We start from the raw sequence: 13,245 nt of genomic DNA, 5'->3' as shown, positions 1-13,245 counted from the left end.
TGTCAAGAAAGGAACTCAAATATTATTTACATGTTTTTAAACAGCCATTAAGATTTTTGTATTTACGATGGTGTTTATCAAACACCAAGTCATAGTTTTATGTAACAGCAGTGGCTCTGGGAATGTGACCAAAAGCACAAATCTTATTGGTTGGCCACTGTTTTCACGAATTAAAATGTTCATCACATCAAACATTTGTCTTAGTGTGACCAGGGGCCAGTTACATAAACGTAGCCACCATGTTAAGACTGTGCCTTAAGAAATACAGAGTTCTGGCATGAAACTCTAGATGGTGCTGTCTGATTGGTCTAACTCAATCTGACTTAATGACATCATTATCACATGGCACAGCTGATTGGTTCTCTCCTGTATCTATAGCCAATGAGCTCTCTGCTCAACATTCAGATATGACTAGTGCTTATTGTAGCAGTTCGCAGCGTGCTTCAGAAACCCTCCACCTTCCCCAGCTCCACCTGTATAGATCTGCTATGAGGTGATACATGTATGCTATAAGGGGTTATTTCATGTATGTTATATTTGCAGCAGCAGTATTTCCTACATGCTCACAGCAGCATTTTGTGGATATATTGGCAGTAGCAAGTCTCGGTACTTGCTCTGCCGCAGCAGCAGCGTAGCAGATCTATCCTGCCAAGATCAAATACATTAACATTGTCATGTACATTTCCATGCCAATCCCTCCGAGTGTTGTCATGACAGAACTAGTTTTACCAACTAGCAGTTGTCAAGGGGTAATCAGTCTCACTTTTCCAATACAAATAAGAACAATCTACCTTTTCATAACTGAATTAAAAAAGTTATGGCCAGTCTTGAAGAAAAAAATAAGATGACTAACTTTTTAAGACTAGTCTAAACAGTTTATGCAAACAGCCCCAGGTCTTAAACCCGGAAACCTTGAATAGTGTGTTCCTTGTGCACAATATATTTTGGGCAGCTTAGGATCCAGGGAACATATTACTCCCAAAAATGCAACAGACAAAGATCTTGATTTGAAAATGGATCTACTGGATCTTAATGTCCTTGTTATGTGACATTATCTCTTAGGCAGTTAGCAATTAACTACCTCCTTCCTCCTGCCATTTTCTGGTCTAAAACTGTGGTTGCTTTGTTAAAACCAGTTTCCTGTCAACCATCTTTCACCAAGTGTTTATAAGTGGTAGCTTATTTGGCATTTTCATTTACCAGCTAAAAGGCAGAAAAGGAACAATACTCGTAATGGCAAGAGAGCTTAAAAGTTGGTCGTTTTGGCGGGCGGTATTGGCAGAGTTTGTTGGGATGACGGTTTTTGTTTTTATTGGCATAGCCTCCGCCATTGGAAACAAGCATAACAGATATCCCGACCAAGAGGTTAAAGTAGCTTTAGCTTTTGGCCTGGCCATTGCCACATTGGCTCAGAGTTTGGGGCATATCAGTGGAGCCCACCTGAACCCAGCTATTACTTTAGGACTTTTGGTCAGCTGTCAGATTAGTTTCTTCAGGGCCTTCATGTATATCGTTGCCCAGATGTTGGGAGCTGTGCTGGCAAGTGGCATTATGTTAAAAGTTAGTCCTGACCCTGAATCCACACTGGGACTCAATATGGTAAGTTGTTTTTAAATGTAAAATTAAATCACAACCACTAAAAGTACATTGTTGATTGTTGTCACGCGGTGAATGTGTTAAGGGCTACTCTAAGTTACATAAATGTTTATTTTATATAGCTTTATAAGATTTTGTATGTTGGTTTCAAATTCAAAATTGTCTTAAATTACAATTTGTTTTAGTCTTTCCTCTTTCCAGTATCTTTACTTTATTTATTTTTTGTTTGTATAACAATAAAATCACACTGGCATACAGTATATTCAGGCAAGAGTTACCTAAATAAATAGTTTTCAATGGCGTCCAGGGCTGCAAAAGGGTGTCTATGAAAAACAAATTAGTTTTTACAAAATGTGTTTTCAGGGCTGTCAAAGTTAACATGTGCATTTAAAATATGAAATATTTTAAATAATTTTTAATACATAATATTATTTCATCAGTAAACAATGTAAACACTTTCCAGGTGATATTTTAACAGTTTGCTATGTAGTAGTGCAATGACAATATAAAATGACAATAATCTTGACCTGAGAGCAAAGTTTATACTTTTTTCTTTGTTTCATTTAATATTTTAAATACAATTTCTGTTGGCCAAAACAATTGTTTTGTGTATTATCTTTTCCATTTTCATGAATTTTATTTTGTAATTGCTTAAATTTTAGAATAAAAAGTGTTATTTTAGGTACCCATTCTGACAACATATCCCATGTAGTGTGACTAATGCGTTTGATAAAAGGGCTGTCTTTTTGTTCTTATAATAACGGTGCAGTTGTTCAAAATTCATCCAAATATTAAATGGTCTTGAAATTGCATTTATTATGCTGTCTTGCTGTTGTAATGTGACTGTAGTACTATAATCTTGTTGAATCCCTTTTTCGCATCTTTACAATGTAATCCAATATTTTTTTTCATTTTTTCATTTTTTTCTTAGCTGAGTAACGGAGTGAAAGCGGGTCAGGGATTTGCGATTGAGCTTTTTGCAACCTTTCAGCTGGTGCTCTGTGTCCTGGCCACAACAGACAAACATCGAACTGATGTTACAGGCTCTGCACCCCTAGCCATCGGACTGTCCGTTGGTTTAGGGCACCTAGTTGCAGTAAGCAATTGACTTTTCATTAACCAATAGTAAATGATATGTAGCTAATGATCTTGGAAATTAGATCAGTAGGTCTCCAGCCAAGTTTAGTAAAGTCTCTATTCTGCTCTATGCGAAGTTGCTCATCATAAACTTTATAAGACTCATCATTCCTGTCCCCAGATCAGTTACACCGGGTGCGGCATCAACCCCGCTCGATCTTTTGGACCAGCTGTTGTTCTCGAAGCATTTAAAAACCACTGGGTACGTTCCTCCAGATTTTTTCTCTATTAGATTGTTGTAAGAACAAATTGTAACACTTTATTTTGATAATCCACTTTAGACATTCTACTAACTATAAGTAACTTTGCAACTACATGTCAACTAGCAGTCATTAGCGTATTAGTAGACTGTCTGCTTAATATCTGCTGACACTTTATTTTGATGCTCCCTCAACTGACTATAAGTAACTATGAAAGTCAAATTATTCTACTATCCCTAACCATAACCATAACCAGTAACGAAATAAAGTTTAACCAGTGCTGGGTAATCTGTAATCTGGATTACATAATCAGGTTCCAAAAATTAAGTACTTGTAATTAGACTATATTATATTTTAAAACACTTCAAGAAATTAGACTAAAGTTAGTTTTTTACTGATTACATGATTACATATTATTCACATGGTCACATGTTAACAGGTATATTTCATATTTTTATTGAGTGTTTTATTTTGATTGTTGTGCTTTTTAAAAGATCTTTTTTTTTTCTTTTTTACATTTTTGTGATTTAATTAATTTTTAGCTTTTCATTAAACTCACAAACCCCAGTTTGTGAAACTTTGACCTAATATAATGTTAAATGCACTTCATGTTGTTAATAACAATGAATGGAATATATTTTCTTTCTCTTTGTATTTTTATATCAATATGCTACAAGATTTATTTTAATTTATTTAAATCAATGTGATAAACAAGTTAGGTCAAAAGTAATCTAAAAGTAATCAAAAAAGTAATCTGATTACATTACCAAATGTGTAATTTAATGGATTACATTACTAACTAAATTTTTGTCATGTAATTTGGAATTGGTAACAGACTACAATTTTTAAGTAATGCACCCAGTATAACAAATCGCCATTGCTTTTTGAAAAAAAAAAAAAAAGTATTTTATTGCTTTATGATTTGGTTATAGCCTAGGTTAAAATGCACTTGCAATTCTTCACAACTGTTTTTGCATACTTTGTGACACATTGTACTTCCTCTAAGTTTCTTAGGGCTGAAAGGAAAATGATTGTTTTTTTTGGTTACCCATTCTTTTGCAAAAAAAATAAATAAATAAATAAATAAAATAAAATGACCATTTTAATTGCTTTATTATTTCTTAAATGTAATAATTATTTCCTCATATAGATCTACTGGATTGCGCCGATGAGCGGAGGGGTGGCTGCTGCTCTTGTGTACGACTTCTTGCTCTGCCCAAAAAAGGAAGCTCTTCGCAAGCGTATGAATGTTCTGAAAGGCACAGCTGATCCGGAGCCGTCTGCGACAGAACCACTAATCGAACCCCGAATCCCCAGATCTGGTTCTGGTCAGTGGCCCAGGCCCTGAAATATCTTGTAAATACAACTGCTTGTTATGTCCTTGGGTTTTGTATGTAGATACCTGATAACTATACCTACATACAACACCAAAGCATACAATACCATTTCTCTTGTCATTATCCTAACGACAGTTTTGTCAGCTTCTTTTCTGGCTAAATTGACTATTTGCACAGCTACTTCCGTGTCCCACTTATAATATCTCTTACAGATTTATTCATTGGAAGGCAAATTATTTCTGCTTTAAGGGCTGGCAGATGACTGAATAAATGAATCTTGTTTTCAGCATTACCATGACTTATCTTGACTTTTGAATATCAATATTTATTATACTATCAATTCATATGTAATGTAATCTCAAATGTCAATATGCTGGCAGCCCCATACTGTATACATACAGTTGTGGTCTTACGTTCACATACACCTTGCAGAATACAAGTAGCTTGTTTTGTTTTTATTTTGTAGTACCCTCAATAAGCAATTTCACATAATCATATCTTGTGGATTCTGCAAGGTGTCTGTAAACATATGACGAGAACTGTACATATAATCGGTGAAAAGTTTGGAACAATTAATTTGGAATATTTTTGGATGAAAGAAGTCAGAAAATCAGAAAATAAAGTGATATTGTGAATTATCATTCCAATTTAAAATAACTGCTCTCTATTTGAATATATTGTAAAATGTAATGTATTCGTAATGCAATGCTGAAATTTCATCATCATTACTCCAGTCTTCAGTGTCACATGATCCTTCAGAAATCATTCTGATTTGCTGCTCAGAAAACATTTCTGATTATCAATGTTGAATTTTTTTTTTGCTGCGTAATATATATGTGGAAACAAAAAATTGGGGCAAGTAGAATTTTTAAAATATATATATATCATAAAACATAATAGATAATACATTTATTCTGCAAGGACATTTATTTATAGAGGAAAGAGTTTTAACATTGATAGAATTACAGGTCATTTTTAAGCATTTGCAAATTTGTAGCAAAATATTCTCAACATTATACTGAGTGTTTTATGAGAACACTTCTGCAAAGCAGTTAACACGTACAAACCGACCTGATGTCAACTTCTTTATCACCTCTAGACTAACTGAAACTAAAGCTGTCACACGAGTCAGCAACTTGTTGACTCTCACAAATTACAAATAATTTAAGGAAGCTGGCCATTGGACAATATCACAACCTGAATGTCTCGCTAACTGTTAACATCATTTAAAAATATAATATCCACTAGTACATTGGAAAGGAAGGACTTGGTTTCCTTTTTGGCACAATCAAAGGTATTGTATGCATGGATCTACTCACGTATAGCGTTTTTAATTAGCACTACACCGAACCCTATTAAGTAACTGCAATTAAACCTCTTTAGGTACAGCTTTTTGTTAATCACAAACAATCATCTAGCATCTGTTTTAATACCACTGAAAAACAAAGGGCCATCCCAAAATGCATCAGAATGGAACGGCATTGAAGGGATGTAAAGAATTTAATGTGCATGCCTAAAATTTTTGGCCGACATTCAAATTGTAATCATAAACTTTGGCTTGGTTTCATTGGAAAACTATGATTTATGTTCAGTGCACATACCTAAAGGCCTGCTCACAACAAGAACGATAACAATAACTATATAAACATGAAAGAGAGTCCACACCACAGCTATAACGATAACGATACAGTGGAGCGATATCGTTGGAATCACTTTCAGAAATATTTTTCCCAGCTGATGAACAATAAAACACTGACAGCCAGTCAGAATTCAAATTCAAGATTAGGTCAGTATGCCAGGCTAGCAAACAATGTAACAGTCTGATTCAATTTTAGAGATCAGATAGATTACACTAGCTAGATTTGCTGTTCAGACGCACTCGAAACATAGCATGCTGAGGACATCTGCTGGTTAAAGTTAGCTGCAGTGACGCAATGACTTTACCAACTGAGAAGGCTGGACTATTCCGCCATATTGTGCATTGCGCTTTCTCCCATTCATAAGTAATAGACCTCGAGCATTACAAAGCGCACAATAACTTTAGTTAAATCTACGAGAAGTAAATCCACTTCATCAGCTAATTACTCTTCAGTAGTGATGCTATCCCCTAAGATCGAGCGCAGCCATTTGTAAATTTAATGTGTCTGGCTTCTGGTGGCATCCGCTTCCAGCTATTTTTAGCTGTACAAAGCAGCTCATTTTGCAGCTTGATACGTCAAAATGGTGTGTCTTACCATATTATTTTGAAGTGTTATCTTAATTATAAACACACTGGTTTGTAGTGCAAACCATTTTACCGTTTACTGCACTTTGTTATTCTTCTCATTGTTTCCCTGCAGCGGCTAATGAACCGGAAGTCTCGCACATTCACAGAAAATGGCTTACTTCAGCATTGAAAAATAAGGTGGAATGAGCTACTGCAAAAATAGAAGTTCAAAAACCGAATTCTAAAAATGGCTGCGCACTTGTTTCTCAGGTCTATAGGTGTGCACCGTATCTAAAGTCTTCAATGTGAAGCAGCAGCAGATCATCCTCTTTCCTTACTTTGAAACTGCAACGTGCATTGAGAATGAATAAAAAGTTATTGTTTGCAGGTGTGAATGCAATCGTTATAGTTATCTTTATTATTCTTGGGGTGAACGGGCTGATTACCTGCTCCCCTTCCTCAAAATACTTCTTTGGGCCTCACTGATAAAACACGTTGCATGTTTTCACATATATGACCCTGGACCACAAAACCAGTCTTAAGTCGCTGGGGTATATTTATATCAATATTGATAACAAAATTAATCATTTTTCTTTTATGCCAAAAATCATTAGGATATTAAGTAAAGATCATGTTCCATGAAGATATTTAGTGAATTGCCTACCGTAAATATATCAAAACTTAATTTATGATCAGTAATATGCATTGCTAAGAACTTCATTTGGACAACTTTAAAGACGATATTCTCTGTATTTAGATTTTTTTTGCACCCTCAGATTCCAGATTTTCAAATAGTTGTATCTCGGCCAAATACTGTCCTAACAAACCATACATCAATGGAAAGCTTATTTATTCAGCTTTCAGATGATGTTGAAATCTCAGTTTTGAAAAATTGACACTTATGACTGGTTTTGTGGTCCAGGGTCACATATACTGTAACTGTGATTTCAGTTAACCTATGCATTTATAGCAATCTGTTTGTCAGACAATCTGATGTTTTTGATCACTCTCTGTTGGTCTTAAATTTCTCTGTTTTCTTAAATTTGGGTTTCATTTAATGAGCTAGTTTATGTTTATGGCATACTGCTGAATTTTAGATTCTCCCAATTCACTATGATTAAAGATGGCACGTTCCTGTCAGTCTGTCCAACATCACACTTTTCACTCCTACACTGCTTTGCTTAATTTTTCGTAAAGGATTCAGAAGCCATGCAGTGATGAGATTTTGTAGATGCTGAAATAATAAAATAGAATAAAAAAACTAGCCAACACAGAAAGAAAATAAAATCATTCAGCAAACGAAGAAAAGTTTTAAACAAATGTGTCATGAAAACTTGCTGGCGTAGAAGCTTTTAACTTCTGCTGTAGCAATCGAAACACAAACAACAGAGAAGAGTATATATCGGGTGGCTTTTCTGAGGGTGGGGTGACACTTCTGAACAGCATTTATCGAGTGACAGAACTGCAACACCCAAACGTTCAGTTATCAGTTTCCTCACATTGTGCCGATGAGGCATAAACAAACACATGCCGTAGATCTCCTCAAGCCCAGCTCTACTGCTAGACAAAAGCCAATTCCTAAACAAATTAAAGGAGATTGCTATGATGTAAAAAGGAAAGACATCATCATCTTTGTGAACAATAGTACCAAATCTTGAGTCTCTATTTGACAGTCCTATGGAATAGTTTGTCTTACTGCATGATTTTTTAAATGTCTGTTAACTGTTGGGAATGATAAAATCAAGATTAAAGATAAATGTGAATGTGTCTCAGTGGAAAATGTGTCGCAATATATGTGCCAATCCTTCCAAGGACACATGCACTTCCAGTTTCAATTATAGGCCTATTAAATACCTGATAGGCACTTTATTTTAGAATAGATTAGATATGGAATCAGATAAAGATGGATTCATACTCTGGATGATTACATCAAAATACCTCACCCACATCCACCATCTTTATTCTGCACTGCTATCCGTGTAACAGACACCCGAAAGTGTAATCTCAGTGGGGGGGTTTTGTTTGTTTGTTTATAATACAATAAAAATGCATTTCAAAAATTAAAACATTTTTGAGAGTTCTGACTTGTGTTTGTCTTTTTCCTTTCTTCCCTTTTTTTTTTTTTTTTTTTTGCTTTGCAGGAGCTGAGTAAAGATGGATTACATGCAGAACCACCAGGAAAACTCCTCTCTTGACAGATATAAATTGACCGGGTATTAGATCTGCACATCTGTGTAATACTGCATTGATGGTTTATGTCAGATTAAATATATTATTCTTAAAATTTAGATGATTAAAGCTCTGTCTCTATTACCATTATTGTATGATGAACATCAGAATCTACTGTCTTACTACAAATAAATAAATAAACTAAGTGAAGAAGAAAGGTAATGAATTCATCATAGTTGCATGTAACTTCACTCGACCCTGAGCTGAGAAGTGACATTAAAGTACCGAGAAATTACACCTTTTATATCCCTTTATTTAAGGACCAATTCTCACTATTAACTAGTTGCTTATTAGCATGCATATTATTAGCATTTGACTGTTTATTAGTACTTACAACGCACATATTAATGCATGACCATCCATCCCTTAATCCACCCCCATATTAGAAATTAAAGAAATATAAACATATAAAAATAAAATGAGTATTGTACATTGACTTGTTTTACATCAAAACACCTTTGTAATGTCACCATGCTTTAAACTTAAAAGACTGACATCTGCTGGACATTTTGTCGAAATCCACAGAATTCAGGAACATTGGGAATATGTTGTGAAGTTCACACACACCTTACTCAGTTCATGTGGAGTTTGGCAAAATACTACAACAACAGCTGGAAAGTGGGAACATACCAGTTTTGAGTAGGTTATTGGTGATGTTGTCATAAAAATTGGTTTAAAATATTATATTTACACATCATATCACTGTGAATTATACCTCAAGCGTTCATTTTAAGAGGCCTATTTGAATGTTAGACAAAATGAAGGTAAGAGTGACAGTTTATCATGGTTTGGTGTTGATTCTGATCTGCTCAGAACCACATTACCAGCAGTCAAAACCAGCATTTCTGCAGGATATTTAAAATCAAAATTAAGGCTTTTAAAAACTTTTTAAAGACCTGCACAAATAATACCGTATGAGTGGGATAAGGCGATATCTACTAGTGGTAGTATCAATAGTAATATATATTACACCGTAAAATGACTAAACAGTTCAAATACAGGTTTTCACAAAACCAACAACTGTGATAATATTGAATGATAATACTCAAATCTCAGGGGGGGTTTTTTAAGAAAAAGGATTAGGCAAATGTATAAATTATTATATTAATTTAAAATATATAATATCTTATTTGTTTAGATTTTTAGAATGCATGTGACTTTATATTAATATATCAATAAATTTAAAAATAAATAAATAAAATAAAACACAAATATGAGAACATATGATAAATAAAACTGAATAAAATACCGTACTAATAAAACAAATAGTCTACAGTATACTAAATGGTGGCTGGGGGCTTCAGCCCCTGATGTTTTGCCAAAAGCCCCTGATTTTTTTTAAGATGGACCATTCACTCCACAAATAATACATGTTTTATACATTTTCATTTGTTCTCCAAGTTCTAGAAATCCATCTGCTGGCTGTGGTAGATTCCCACTAAACACAGCTTTGAAGTTTTTTGTTTTGGATATTTAAATAGCCAGATATCGAACATGATTCAATCACTTACGCAATCTTATTTCTAAACAAAAGTTTATAGTTTGAATATAAACACACTGTTGTCTTACAGTAGCGATCAAAATAGGCCTAAATCGCTTCAAATAAAGATTGTATCCAGCAGGTGGCGACTAAAGTTCTTGTTTTGTCTTGGTGTGTCCCTGACAAGCAACAAAAGGGCCATCAAAAGTGAAGCCCAAGAAACAAGAAATATTAAAAAATCAGAAATGCATTGAATATGTGAATTACCACATACCACGTTTTTAAATTAATTGTGCTTTTTGTGTTAATGCTGTTACTTTTACAAAGAAGCAATACTGATTGAGGCAATTTGATAGGCTATGGTCTCTTTCAGAGACAGAATCTGGATAAATGCTTGAATGTATAAACAAATAAGTCAGCGAACTTCGGCTCTGTGTATTAAATGCCGCTCCATCTGAAAGCACGCGAAGGAGATGAACTACTAATCACTGAACCGGCTTTACTAACTAGATGCGCATGATCATTGCATTCGATTATTTGCACACCCCTAGAACAAAGACACAAATTAAACAATTATTTAGTTTTTTTTTTTTAAGTTTGTAGGTGTTCAGGTACACAAACTAAATAATTAGTTGCATAGCACTGCTTCACGAGCATCTCTTCTCTGAAATGCGGCTCTCTGTGCGCACCTAGTTGAGTTGAGTTCTTTTGCATCTTCTTAAGCTTGAATGCCTTACAATCTCTTGAATGTTTAAATTAGCAAGGTTTAAAAATACGTGCAAATGATAAGCAGTGGCCCATCAACAGGGATGGGCATAAATACAAGAAAAATATATTTAAAACAGGGCCGTGACCACGATAGACATTGAGGGGGACAAGTCATTTTAATGTTGAAAGAGAGTGAGGTAAGATGGAATCTGCAAATCATTTAACATTTGTCAACTTTTAGAAATACAATAGAAATGTTAAATGACAAACTATTCTCTCTCTCTCTCTCTCTCTCTCTCTCTCTAGATGTTCAATCTCTCTCGACCTATCTATGAAAACAGTTTAGAAAAAGTTCAATCAATTCACACTTTATATCAACATCATGGGTCCGTGTACCTTCGGATAATTCGTTTTTTGATTTAATATTGAAATCTGAAAAATGAAAAAAAACGCCACCTTTTTCGTTTTTCATTTGTTCAAACAAAACGAAAAATCAAGAATTCGGCTTCATTTTTCGTTTTTACTTTCAGGGACAGAAAAGGGATAAACTACTTGAATATTCGATCTCTACAAGTGGGCGGAGTGAAACGCCCCTCTCCGCTGATTGGTCTACCAAACATTACAACATAATAATAGTCATAAAAACATAATAAAAGTCCTCCGCTACTATGTATTCTTAAAGTGTTTATTTCTACTACATTTGATCTCTTTCTCTTCAACAAACAGCCAGATTAAGGAATGGCTTGACACAAACAATACCGAGGCAGAGCCTAGACAGAGATTTCTTTTGTGTAGGCTTAAATTCTGCAACCTACCCCTGAAATCTCATAAATATTAATTTAATTCGTACCTGCACACACAACTACCTACTAGCCTACATCTTTGGCACGGCCGCCTGATTTATTATAGCTAACCACCCTGCTGAAAAAAACAATAGAACCCTGCCCAAAACACAATAGAAAATGTAATGGATTTAATGGTTATGATGGGAATTGTATTGGTGTTAATGGAAACTATAGTGGTGTCTACTGGTATGTGATAGATTCTATTGGTGGGATGTTAAATCCTATTGAAAATGCCCAAAACACACTACAAAAAGGAATTTTGTAATGGTTTTACTGGAAAAAGCTAATGGTTCATAATGGTATTTTAATGTAAACCACTGGAATTTCTGTGATGGTTTCTAATGGGCTTCTATTGTTTTTTGTTTTTTAGTAGGGCACCTATTAAAATCTGTGTGGCAAAACTGCAACGTATGGGAAGCCAAACAACCCAAAAGTGGGAGAAACAGTGCGATATTAAAGAGTTTGCGCCGCTGTCCTGTCATAGGCTCAATGGACCGGCGGCACGACCGACTCTACAGCGCAGGGAGGACGTGTTTGCTAGCGCCACCGAACTGACAGCGCAGCGCGAACATAAGAAGTTCGTATTTTTCCCTGCACGTTAACATAATGAAGATCAGTATTAAGTTAATAACCCTAAAATAAATGCAGTGCAAAATTCAAAATACATCATATTGAATTTACATACAATTTACAATTTTGAAAAGAGTTTGTTTTTAAATCAATTAATTAAATTTTATTTATTTATTTATTTAATATGTAGCGTAGAGAAAAGCCTGACAAACGTAGCCATTATATAAAATTGCACTGTTAAAGTTAAAGAACATTACCTTGGATGTTCCCTGGTCTTTAGAGACCAAAAAATAAATAAAATAAAATAAAAAAATTCCCTGGACCACAAAAAGCAAGGGTATGTTTGCAGCAATAGCCAACATTGTATGGGTCAAAATTGTCAATTTTTTCTTTTATTCCAAAAATCATTAGGATATTACTGTAAGTAAAGATCATCCATGAAGATATTTTGTAAATCCCCAAATAAATCAAAACTTAATTTTTGATTAGTAATATATGCTAAGAACTTCATTTGGACAAAAGCGATTTTCTCAGTATTTAGATTTTTTTTTTTTTTTTTTTTTTTGCACCATCAGATTCCAGATTTTCAAATTCAAATTTTTTGGTTGTTTGGCTTCCCATACAACGCACTGCAGCGCGGGAGATTGTATTAGCGCAGACCACTATAAATGTATTTATTCGTGTTAAAACCATGGCTAATTTTCGTAAGGGAACATGGAAACTCAGAGAGAATATTAGATGCGTTGATGGTGGTGAAATTATTACCGACATTAAAACACGTTATTAACATCAACAGCCGGAGTGCTGATGTCTTTTCAGGGGCATAGCTGTCCGTCAATTATGATAATTTGCATTTAGCCGCAAACATGAGGTGTGAGCACCGAGTTCACCTTCAAATCATGACGTCAAATTCACATTTCACTAAAACAGCACCATG

At 34.6% G+C, this 13,245-nt stretch overlaps 1 protein-coding gene across 3 annotated transcripts; it reads left to right on the top strand.

The window, feature by feature from the left end:
• The first annotated feature begins 1,215 nt into the window (after positions 1-1,215).
• On the top strand, positions 1,216-9,196 carry aqp1a.2 (aquaporin 1a (Colton blood group), tandem duplicate 2). Of its 3 annotated transcripts, none has more exons than XM_058764604.1 (5): positions 1,216-1,599; positions 2,528-2,692; positions 2,855-2,935; positions 4,084-4,289; positions 8,618-9,196. In XM_058764604.1, the coding sequence occupies exons 1-4, from the start codon at positions 1,234-1,236 to the stop codon at positions 4,279-4,281; spliced, it is 810 nt and encodes a 269-aa protein (XP_058620587.1). In that variant the 5' UTR covers positions 1,216-1,233; the 3' UTR covers positions 4,282-4,289; positions 8,618-9,196. The 3 variants fall into 3 exon arrangements, with proteins under 3 accessions (XP_058620587.1, XP_058620593.1, XP_058620588.1); XM_058764610.1 differs by having other exon boundaries at positions 4,084-4,261; positions 8,618-9,194; XM_058764605.1 differs by lacking the exon at positions 8,618-9,196 and having other exon boundaries at positions 4,084-4,559.
• The last annotated feature ends 4,049 nt before the right edge of the window (positions 9,197-13,245 follow it).

Source organism: Onychostoma macrolepis, chromosome 02 (genome assembly GCF_012432095.1).
Source record: "Onychostoma macrolepis isolate SWU-2019 chromosome 02, ASM1243209v1, whole genome shotgun sequence".
Classification (NCBI taxonomy): Eukaryota; Metazoa; Chordata; class Actinopteri; order Cypriniformes; family Cyprinidae; genus Onychostoma; species Onychostoma macrolepis.
Note: the sequence above shows the minus strand (reverse complement) of the source record. Positions and strands in the feature narration are given on the sequence as shown.

Excerpts from the sequence above, each read along its gene's own strand:
- aqp1a.2 (XM_058764604.1), top strand. The coding sequence starts at position 1,234 with ATGGCAAGAGAGCTTAAAAGTTGGTCGTTTTGGCGGGCGGTATTGGCA. Across the intron at positions 1,600-2,527 it reads CCACACTGGGACTCAATATG|CTGAGTAACGGAGTGAAAGC; the intron begins GTAAGTTGTTTT and ends TTTTTTTCTTAG. Across the intron at positions 2,936-4,083 it reads AAGCATTTAAAAACCACTGG|ATCTACTGGATTGCGCCGAT; the intron begins GTACGTTCCTCC and ends TTCCTCATATAG.